This window comes from Strix uralensis, chromosome 21, assembly GCF_047716275.1.
Source record: "Strix uralensis isolate ZFMK-TIS-50842 chromosome 21, bStrUra1, whole genome shotgun sequence".
NCBI classification, from domain to species: Eukaryota; Metazoa; Chordata; class Aves; order Strigiformes; family Strigidae; genus Strix; species Strix uralensis.
The window spans coordinates 3270304-3280553 of record NC_133992.1 but is presented as its reverse complement, the minus strand read 5'-3'; the positions used below and the strand labels follow the sequence as shown (position 1 = coordinate 3280553).

The following is a 10250-nucleotide window of genomic DNA, read 5'->3' as shown; positions in this document are numbered from 1 at the left end:
GCAATGCCATGTGGGGGGCACAGTGATGACATGTGGGGGGGCACAGCGATGCCACGTGGGGGGAGCACAGCAATGCCATGTGGGGGGCACAGTGATGCCATGTGGGGGGCACAGTGATGACATGTGGGGGGGCACAGCGATGCCACGTGGGGGGTGGCACAGCGATGCTGGGGTGGGGTGAGCACAGCGATGCCATGCGGGGGGAGCACAGCAATGCCATGTGGGGGCACATTGATGCCATGTGGGGGGGGACACATCGATGCCGGGGGGGGGGGGGGGCACAGCGCTGCCCTACGAGGATTAACACCGGGCTGAGCCGCATCCCCGCTTCCCAGCACCCAGCGCACCCCCGGGGCGGGGGGCGGGGGGGGGTGTGTCAGCCCGGTGGGGAGGCATAACCGCTCTCCTTGAGCCTCCCCCATCCCCCAGCGAGCAAATTAGAGCGACTAATTACAAGGAGGGACACACGCACACTCAGCCGGAGAGCCGGAGGCCGAGGCCGGGGGCGGCGGGCGCGGCGGAGCGGGGCGGTGCGGGGGGAGTGGCCGGGGGAGGCCGGCGGAGCTGGGGCTGCCATGGGGCGCCGCGCTGCCTGACCGCCCCGGGCGCTGCCTTCCTCCTCCTCCTCTACCTCCTCCTCCTCCTCCTCCCGCCGCCGCCCGCCCCGGCCCGGCTCCGCTCGCCATGGGAGATGTGGTCTCCACGCACCTGGACGAGGGTCGCCGCCAGCACATCGCGGGTGAGCTCCCGCCGCGCATCCCCCTCTCCCCTGAGCCCGGCCGGGCTCTCCCCATCCCTCTCTTCAATCCGGGTGGGGACACCCGCCCCTCCACTCCGCGTGTTCCCGGGACACCCCCCCGCCTGCTCTCCCCCCTTTCTCCCAGACTTCTTTAAACTTTTTTTTTTTTTTTTTTTCTTTCCACCACGTCGCAGTTTCGCTGTGTTTTTGCCTGTCCCCTTGGCTGGGCACAGCACGGGGGTGGGGGGGGCGCACCCGAGGTGCCTGTCTGCCTCCCAAATGAAAGGCTGAGTTGTGCCGGGGGTGTTTGTGTTGGCTCCGGAGACCGGGAAGCGTGTTCTTGTGCTGAGCTTCCCCGGGCTGGGGGAGGGAAGGGGGGGGAGCTGGGCTCTGAGAGATGCTGGCAAGCCGTGTCCTGCGCAGGGAAACCACTGTCAACATGGGGTTTGCTGGGGCTGAGCCGGCAGATGAACTTTCCCACCCTTAGCAGTGCTGGGGGGATCCCTAGGAAAGCCCCCCTCAAGGGCTCTGGGGTGGGGGGAAGGACTGGCTGCACCCCTGGGGTACCCCTGGGATGCCCCAGGCCTGCCCCAGCACGGACAGGACACAGCAGTGTCCCCGCCACCACTGTGGGACGGGGAAGGGTGACAATGTGGTTATTGAGAGCCCGGCTGTCCCGGGGTGTGTGCCCGGCAGTGCCTCTGCCCCCGGCGCAGGATGTCTGCTCGGTGCCGCCTGGGAATCGCTGACCATGGGATTACGGCTTCTGTACAGGCAGGGTTTTGTGCGAAGCGATGGCTGGGAGGGTGGCGGCGGGGGGGCAGGGCTGCTAATTGGTGCCTGTAGTGACTTGCTTGACCCCCGTAAGTGGGGTCACCCCTCCGTAGGGGTGCTGTGCCCCCCCCCCCCCCGCCCCCCCGCCCCGAACTGCCTTGCGTCACTTGTGATGAGGGTGCTTCGCTCCCTGGGGCTCCTGAGCCGGCAGGACTTGACCTCCAAGCCCTTTCGTGCTCCGGCTTCGGTTTCAGCTCCCCAGGCTGAAAAACCCTCCTCTCTGCCGGGTTAAGCAACCCCTCCTTGAAGCCGCACCGAGTCGGGTGGCACGGGGGAGCGTGGCTTCGTGCTGGACCTTGTGCGCCCCGCGGAGAGCTCCAGGGCTCGGGGAGCGCCGGGGTTTTGGAGTTGGCTCTGACGTATCTTTCCTTCGTCTCCGCCATAAAGCCACGGGAGTGGCTCTGAAGTCCTTTTTCCCCAAGGGCTTTGGGGAAGAAGCTGCTGTGGGTCTGGCACTGATGGAGCGGCGTGGTACAGCCGCCGCGGTACCGGCACACGGGCTCGATGGCTGGCGGCGTACGGTGGAGCCCCTCCGCCTCGCCAGGCGCTGCCGTCCTGGGCCGGCTGGCAGGAATGCTTACGTGGTATGCGGCTCAGCAGGACGCCAGCAGGTTTTCGAGCTTTGAAGGAGAGATTGTAACCCGCTGTGGGGTTTTCGCGTTGCATAGTTAAAGCTCGACGCGGCTGATCCATGAGGCTGCGGCAGCTCAGGTCTGTGCACAACACGGTGTCGAGTCTTGCTCTCCACAGCACGTTTGGGTCCAAGCACATCCTCCATCTCCCTTTAACTTGCTGGTTCTCTGTGCAGAGACCCCTCCCTGTCCAAGCCCTGTGGTCTTAATCCTGAAGAGTCTGGGAAGAATAACAAGGAAAAGCCCAGCTGAGTTTCCTGTGCGGGAACCTGGCTCTGCTGGGTCAGAAATTAGGTGTTTGCAAGGCCGGGCTGGATGGTTGCACCCTGGTGGGGACTGAGCCATTACACCAGGGGGTTTCAGCCCATGCTCAGTGGGGCTGGGGGCAGCAGATGAGTTTTCATGGGGAAAATAGGATTCCTGTGAAATAGGGTTATGGAGGCTGGGCTGGTGCATGTCCTGTGCCATGCTGCCGCGCTGAAGGTTCGGGGTGAGTAGGAGGGACCCACACCTGTACTGGGACACCTCCCTGGGAGAGACTGGAGCCCACTGGGTTCACTAAGCACCTCTCTGCTTTCCACCGAGGCTCCTCGCTCAGTGAACAGCCCCTAGAGCTGGGAGGGGCCGTAACCCAACAGGCAAGGCACGACTTGCTGTCAGGCATGCAAAGCAACGCGGTGGGGAAAACTCCGGGTTTTCCTGCCTAGCTCGGTCTGTTCTCCGCTGCCGCTGCTCCTGCCGGCGCCCAAGGAGGGATCCAGCGCCTCTCCAAGCAACTTTTCGCAGTTGTCCTCCCAACTTGGCGGAGTTTGGAGGAGCTGCCCAGACTGATGTGGCCCCTAATTGCAGCAGGGACAGGAGCTCTCCAGGCTTGGCAATGCTCCCCGTGGCTGCAGCCCCCTGACACCAGCAGAACTGTGCTGGCTGGGCACACAGCAAGGCCTGGGGCTGTGGGGAGATGGTGAAAGCCTGGGCCAGATCCTTCCCCCCTGCTGGGAGTGGAGCTCTGAGCACTGCAGGTGGGTTAAAGGCAGGAGGGAGGTGACAAAAAGCCTTCCCGTGCCATGCACAGCGCGGTCCCCTCTGCATTGGGACATCAAAGCCGTGCTGCAAAGGTCCCATGCCCTGTCCCAGCCCACGCGGCGGTGGCTGCAGTGAGGCTGATGCCAACATCTCCCAGAGGTCACGAGCCACATGCACGTGACTTGGGTGTTGGTGGCTCAGGACCAGGGTCTTTTCTCCCACTGGTGGTGCTGGTGGGGCTGCACCGCTCTCCTGCTGCCTGCGCAGGCAGGATCACTGCCAGCAGCGGGGCTGCCCTGCTGCGCTGGGGCTGACAGGGCAGCCCGGGGGGTGTGATTTACACCAGGGTTTTCGGGCAGTGCTGCCTGCAGCTCCTGCCTCCCTTTCTCTGGGGTCTCTACAACCACACATGGGCCTGGAGAGCTTCCTTCTGCCGCCCTGCTTTGGACATGATCCTGGCTTGGGTCACCCAGCTTGTTTGTCAACACCCTTCGGCTGCCCTCCTCCTCCTCTTCCTCCGAAATGTGGGTTGGGAGTTGCTCCTGACCTGCTCTGGGGGCTGGAGCAGTGACTGGCTCCCTCCTTGTGCAAGGGTGCCCAGCACGGACACCATCGCCTGGGGACACGAGAGTGGCAGGCATGGGGTGTCCTGCCAGGGCTGCCCACAAAGCCAAGATGTCACTGGGTGCCAGTGCAAGATGTGCCCTCAGCAAGGGGCTGGATGAAGCTCTTCCCTCATGCTGGAATAACTCCTTCCCTGTGCATCCCAGCCCCATGGACCCCTTGTCCAAGGGGGTGAGGTGGAGTGTGGCTGGTGGTCCCAGGCACCCGGCGAGTGGGAGAGCCCAAGGATGTGGCAGGAGCTGCCCGGTGACTCCATGCCCAGAGGGATGGGGAGGTGGGTGGCAGCGCAGGGAGGGTCCCTGGGAGCTCACACCTTGTTCTGGTATCTCCAGGGAGTCACCAGCCCCTTAATTGCTGAATAAACCAGCTGTTAATTCGGGGTGGGACTTCCTACAGACACCAGCCCACACAACGGTGGCAGAGGTGACACCGAGTCGAGCCTCTGGTGCTGGACCCACAGCCTTTCCTCTTCAATGGGCTGTGGTGGCTGCTTATCCCCGATGCTGCTGAGGAGCATCCCTCTGCCGGGAGGCTGGGTGCCGACGGGACGGGCTGTGGGGTCAGGTCCAGAGGTGCCTGGCAAATGCCGACAGGCTCCTGGCTGCAGTGTGCCCCAGGGGGGGAGGTTGCCGACAGCGGGAAGAGGTTTGCCGTGGCTTCCTTAAGCACGACACTTATTTCCTAGCCCTGGCCATGGATCAGCTCCAGCCAGTATGGGAGGTGGTGACTGCTGGTGGTGGGCTCTGGGGTTGGTCTTGAGGCTGAAACCCTCACCCTGCCCCGGGGGGAGCGATGCAGGGAGGCTCTGAGGGATCAGCGCTGCAATGTGCTGGAGATGCGGAGTGGTTTCTCGTAACAAAATGTGTGTCTTCTTTCATCGTGAAATAAATAACTCCCCTGGCATGTCAGGGCTCCCTGCCAGCGGGGAAGGGCTGGTTCTGGCAAGCTGAGGCTTACCTGCAGCCGTCGTGTCGGGGCACGGGGCTTGCTTGGAGCCAGCATGTTAGGGCAGGGGACATCGCCGTCTGTGGGGGCCTCTTGTGCCGGTGGCCTTCCCACGTGGGCAGGAGGTGGGAGCCCTCCCAGCCCTGCCTGTGCTCAGCCCCAGGGCAGCGCCTGCTTTTCCTCCTGGGGGGCTTTCCTTGCTTCCCCCAGCAAGGGTTTAGCCAAAGGCCTTGCCTTGAGCAAGCTGGGGCATGCATGGAGGGCACCCCTGCTCTGCCTGGGAGCAGGAGGGCTGGGGACAGGAGGGGCAGAGCTGGCATCGCAGTTGAGAGCTCTCCTTGGGCCCTCGGGTCAGCCCAGGGAGAGAAAAGTACCTGGTAGACCAGGACCCTCCCTCACTGCAGTATCAGACACCCCTAGACACATTGCAGGCAGACAGCAAGGGAAGCACGGCCAAGAGCTGGGATTTCCCAAGCCTTTGCCTCCCTCCTGCCCCCAGATTGCTGCAGAGGCTGGCTCTGAGCTCCGGGAAGCTCTGTGCCTCTTGGCACAGCCCCTGTCAGCTCTGTCCCACCCTCCCGGGGACCGACAGGCCCCTGTCCCTCTGCCCAAGCCCCGCAGCAGGTTGCAACAAGCCGCTGGCTCCCACCCCTGGCTCTGCCAGTCCGGCCCCACGCTGGGAACAGCAAAGGTGCCACGTGGGCATGGGGACAGTCACCGAAACAGCCACCGAGAGAGCCCAGGGTTGGGTGTGCAGACAGCCCAGGTCCACGGGGATGCAATGGGTGGTGGGTCCCATGGACAGACCCCACAGCCGGCCTCATGGGCAGGAACGCGGTCCCAGCCTGTGGGGAAGGAGCGGCCTCGGACCCACCCGGCCCATTTCCATCCCTCTTACGGCATCCTGTGACCAGGCTTTATTTCACAACCCAGCCGGCAGCTGCCCTGCCCCTGCTCCCAACCAGCGGGGAGACGGGGGGAAGCTGGAAAGCTGTCGGCTCTTGCCTCCCACACCGCCAGGACCCTGGGCTCCGTGTGTCTCTGAGCTTTTCGGCAGGCAGAAGGGCTGGGGGGATCCCAGGATACTTGTCCATGGGAGCTCGCTGGGGCGAGGTTTGAAGGCAGGTGAGCAGCAGCTCTCCAGCACGAGGCTGAGCACCCGCTTTGCCCCTGCAGGACCCAGGTCTGGTCCCACCACCCAGTTTGCAGAATGCCTGGCTGTGAGATCCCCAAGCAGCAGCTGTGCCCCCCCAGCCCCTCGCTGGCCCCTGAGCCTTGGCCGTGCCGGGATGTGGCGGCACCAGCCCTATGGAGAGCCGGGTCCCAGAGGGGCCAGGAGGGGAGGAAGGGGCAGAGCAGAGCTGCTCCTTGCAAGCAGACTTCCTCCCAGCCTTCTGGACCAGAGGGGGAGGAAGGAGTAAAACTCCACCTTTTCCCCCTTTTCAAAGGGAAAGCACAGCAGCATTCAGCGCAGGTCCTGGCTCTGGCTGGTACAGCACAGTGCCCTTCTCTGTGCCCTCCTGCCCTTCCCTGCCAGGGATCTGTCCCTGCCTGCAGCTGGGCTCCCAGCCCTGCTCTGGGGGGGGCTCAGACCCCTCTGCTGTGGGAGTCCGCAGGACAGGATGTCCCCATGCATCAGGGGTGGATGGGACACTCCACCCTGGAGCTGGCAGGGGACCTGGGGCAGGACCTCCCTCCGCTCCTGCTACGTTGGTGGCTCCTGGGGCATAGGATGCTTGCCCTGGCTTCTTCCCTCTGCCAGCTCTGCTCAGCCTAGGCGTGACACTCTTCGGGGGGTTCCCCTGCATGAAGAGACGTACCCCAAAGCTGGGGTGACCTCAGTGCTGCGGCGTGGGGCAGGAGAGCAGGGCTGCCAGCTCCCAGGCACCCAAAGCAGTGGTGGCTCAGCCACGGGAAGCATCCTGAGCCCCTTCCTCTGCTCCCAGCGCATGCAGTGCATCGCCTGAGACCAGAACAGAGCCTTATCTTGGGAATGTCCCCACATTGGGAACATCCTTGCTGTGGGAACATCCCTGCCTTGCCTCTGCCTAGGAGCTCCTTTGCTCTGCTGGCTGCTGCCCACCCTCCTGCAGCGAGGAAGATGCTGGTGATGCTCCGTGCTGCTGGCCCCTGGCTGCCAGCCCCATGGGGCAGGTGTCCACCAGCCTGGGGTGTCCACGGTTCACCAGGGGCTGTGGTGCTTCTGGAGAGTCCTTGGCAATGGGAGACACTGAGCCCGTGGCCACCCTCAGCTGGGGCATCACCCTCTGTGGGGAGGAGGGAGCGGGCATGGGGGGCATGGTGTGGGGCAGGCACTGCAGGGCAGGTGGAGCTCCTCTGCCCTGCCCCGGCCTCACCGAGGAGCCGGGCACAGGAACCCCCCCAGCAGCAGGAGCTGTGGCAGAGCCCAGAACAGGCTCAGGGCTGTTTTGTTCAAATACCTCTTGGTTGGGTGGTTTTTTTTTTTTGGATGTACATAAAAGTCTTTGTTTGGTCTCCTCCCGTGGTGCTGGATTGGGTTTCATGCTGGCACCGGCCAGCTCGGTGGAGGGAGAGCGTGCCAGGTTCAGCTCCTCTCCCTGGGGCTGGGCACAGGGGGGGCATGAGGGGACGGGCTGCTCGTCCCCTGCCAAGCACAGATTTGCTGGGACACCCCAAGCGAGGACCCCTCACCCCCTGCTGTCCCCAGCACCTGGCATGTGAGAGACCCAGAGATGCCCAAGTTTGATCTGGCCCCTTGGCCTTGGGGACCCCCCTGGTCCTGCAGCTCCCAGGTGTGACCGGGCCCCACGCGGGTGCCCAAAGGCCGCTGTTGCCGCCGCACGACCCCGCAGCGGCACTGCCTGAGACCTGGCGCTGACTCAGCCGCCGTGGGGGTTGCGCCACGCTGGAGCAGATGCAATGCGGCTGGGCCGGTGGTGGTGGATGAGCTGGGCCCTATCTGGGGAGGGGTAATGCTGGGGCCCACCCTGCTGTGGGGCAGCACCCGCCATGGGGTGAGCACCAAAGGGTTGGTAGGTCTTCTCCAGCCTGGCCAGGCACTGGTGGGACCTTGGGTGACAAGGGACATGTGGGGTGATGTGACTGCAGCCAGGATGAGGGTGGTGGGTACTGGTCCAGTGCAGGGCTTAGGGGTGGTACCCAGCTTGAGCCAAGCAGCTCCATGGGGATGCTTCATCTCCCCACAGCCACCTCCCTGCCCATGGGATGTATCCTGACTGTCCTGTGAGTGCAATCACCTCTTCTGGTGGGCTTAAACCTGGTCCCTGTGCCCATCTGGCAGGTGGCACTTTGGGCCAGGGTGGGTTTAGCCCTCCTGGGGTGCCTGTGTGGGCACCTGTGCTTTGGAGCATCACCCCGAAGGCAAGGCTGGCAGAGGGAATGGGATGGGGCAGGAGGGTCTTGTCTGGATCAGGAGGGAATCTCCTCCTGCCCCCACCCCTCAGGAGCTGTTTGGGCAGGGTGGTTCAGGGCAGACATCTCACACTGGGCTCAGTCCAGCCCCGACCAGCTTCTCTGGAGACGTTCAAAGCCCCCGAACGCTGTTTGTTATTCACATACACATTCCTCGCACGCAGCCCCGCAGCAGCCTTGTTCCCGGGGAGCAGCGGGAGACCGGCATCCACGCCGCGGGAAAACACCCGCCGGCACGTAGCCGGATGCTAATCCCTTGTCCGCTGGGCTGGATGCAGCCCTGAGCCACTGGAGCGGGGCTGATACAGGGGGCTGAGCCCGGCTTTGTAGTTGGGATTGGGGAGCAGTGGGTGAAGGGTGTCCGAAGCACGGTCGAGAGCACTGTCAGGGTTTTTCGGCTGTTTGTAGGCTGAGGAGCTGCTGCAGAATGTGCTGCTTCGTTTTCAGCCCCGTGGATTTCGTGGTCTTGCTTTAGATCCTCCCGCGGCCGCGCTGGGCACGGCTCTGCTTCGGCAGGTTTGTTTGCTCTGGGCTGGGAGGGGAGCGGCGTTGTGCAACCGCCGCGGCTGGGCGCGGTGCTGGGAGACAGTGTGGGTGCTGCTGGGTGCTGCTACAGTGGGGACAGACCCCCCCGGAGTGTCTCTGGAGACATCTGCGGGGACATGGGGTGCTGCCAGCATTTGGAATGGGGGGATGCCACAGGGTGCTGGGTGCTGGTGAAGGGTGCACCTTGCAGGCGGCGAAGCAGAGAGCCATGTCCCCGACGGGTGCCCCAGCCCTGAGCTGGCACTACGGGCGCTTCTGACTCATCCGGGGGCAGAGCTGTGCGCGGCAAAGGCAGGGCGAGAGACGACGAACCGGTTCAGGCCTGGGCCCATCTGGTTTCTTCTCTAAGGCTCTGCTGCCTCATCCCTTCCTGCTGCTCAGCCCCCCTCCTGCCCACCCTTCCCCGCAAAGGCATGAGTCAGAGGGCAGCCGGCCGCGCAGCTCATCCCCAGCACTGCCGGCCGCGCAGCTGCACGGGGCTGCTGCTGAGGGGGTGGCAGGATGCGTCCCCTTTCCACCTGGACCATGCCTCTGAGCCGATGTGTAGCTGAAAATATCCCCCATGGATTCTGGAGTAGTGCTGGAGCCAGGCAGTGATCCCTGTCCTGCCGGGTCCCCCGGTGCTGAGCCATGCCCTGGGTGCAGGCAGCAGCGGAGTGCACCAGGAGCCAGGGCAGGCACCCTGAGCAGCCTGCATTTTCCGTTTGTTCCAGATAAGCTCAGTCTAAATCCTGATAGCGGCCTGCAGCAGAAATGCCCCGGGCTGGTTTTGAGTGGGTTTGTGTGAAGGGAGGTAAGAGGGGAAATTGTCCCTGGACTTTGCTCTTCCCTCCCAATTTGTTTTTCCCTGTTTCAGTCTCTCCTGATCTATATGAGAGGGGAAAACACCAAGCGCTACCAGGTCAGCCGCTGGATGTTGCTTTTATGAGGAACAAACCGTCCTTCAGCTATTTTTTGCCACCGTGTCCTCCTGGGTGGGGTGCCAGTGCCTGACCCCCCCCAGCCCGGCATCGCCCTGGGAGGGATGCTCTGGGGATGCTCAGCTGGGCTGAGTCAGGCCCATATGAAGGAGTTTGTGTTTCTGGGTGGAAATGAACTCAGATTCAAATTCCTGAAACCCTAAACTGCCGGCTGGGACTTAACCCTTTGGGTGCACCCGTGGGTGCTGCGGGATGCTCCTCACCCTGCTCCCTGCAGGGAGTTGGACCTGCTCTCGGTTCTGCTCGGTGCCCCGTTGACAGTGGCACCTCCGGCACCGTCCCTTCTGCTGGTTGTTGCTGCGTTGCTGATGCTCAGCGGGCCCAGAGCCATCACGTGCTGTCATGCTGCCTTTCCTAAAATCTTGTGGGGATAAGCCTGCGCTGAGCCGGGCCTGGCGCTGTGGGGGGGCGAGCTGGCGGGCAGGACGGGGTGGGGGGCACAGCCACGGGGCCATTCCCGGCTCAGCAGCTGCAGGTGGTGCTCGGGGCTCGTAGGGTGCTGCGGGTTTGAGG

General features: G+C 63.9%; 1 protein-coding gene across 1 annotated transcript in view; it reads left to right on the top strand.

Annotated features, from left to right (window-relative positions):
• The first annotated feature begins 507 nt into the window (after window positions 1-507).
• The window catches only part of NIBAN2 (niban apoptosis regulator 2), a 31455-nt gene continuing 21712 nt past the window's right edge, over window positions 508-10250 (top strand). The window contains exon 1 of the mRNA XM_074891177.1: window positions 508-739. Coding sequence (XP_074747278.1) covers window positions 685-739 — 55 coding nt within the window. The 5' untranslated portion in view covers window positions 508-684. The remainder of the gene's footprint in view (window positions 740-10250) is intronic.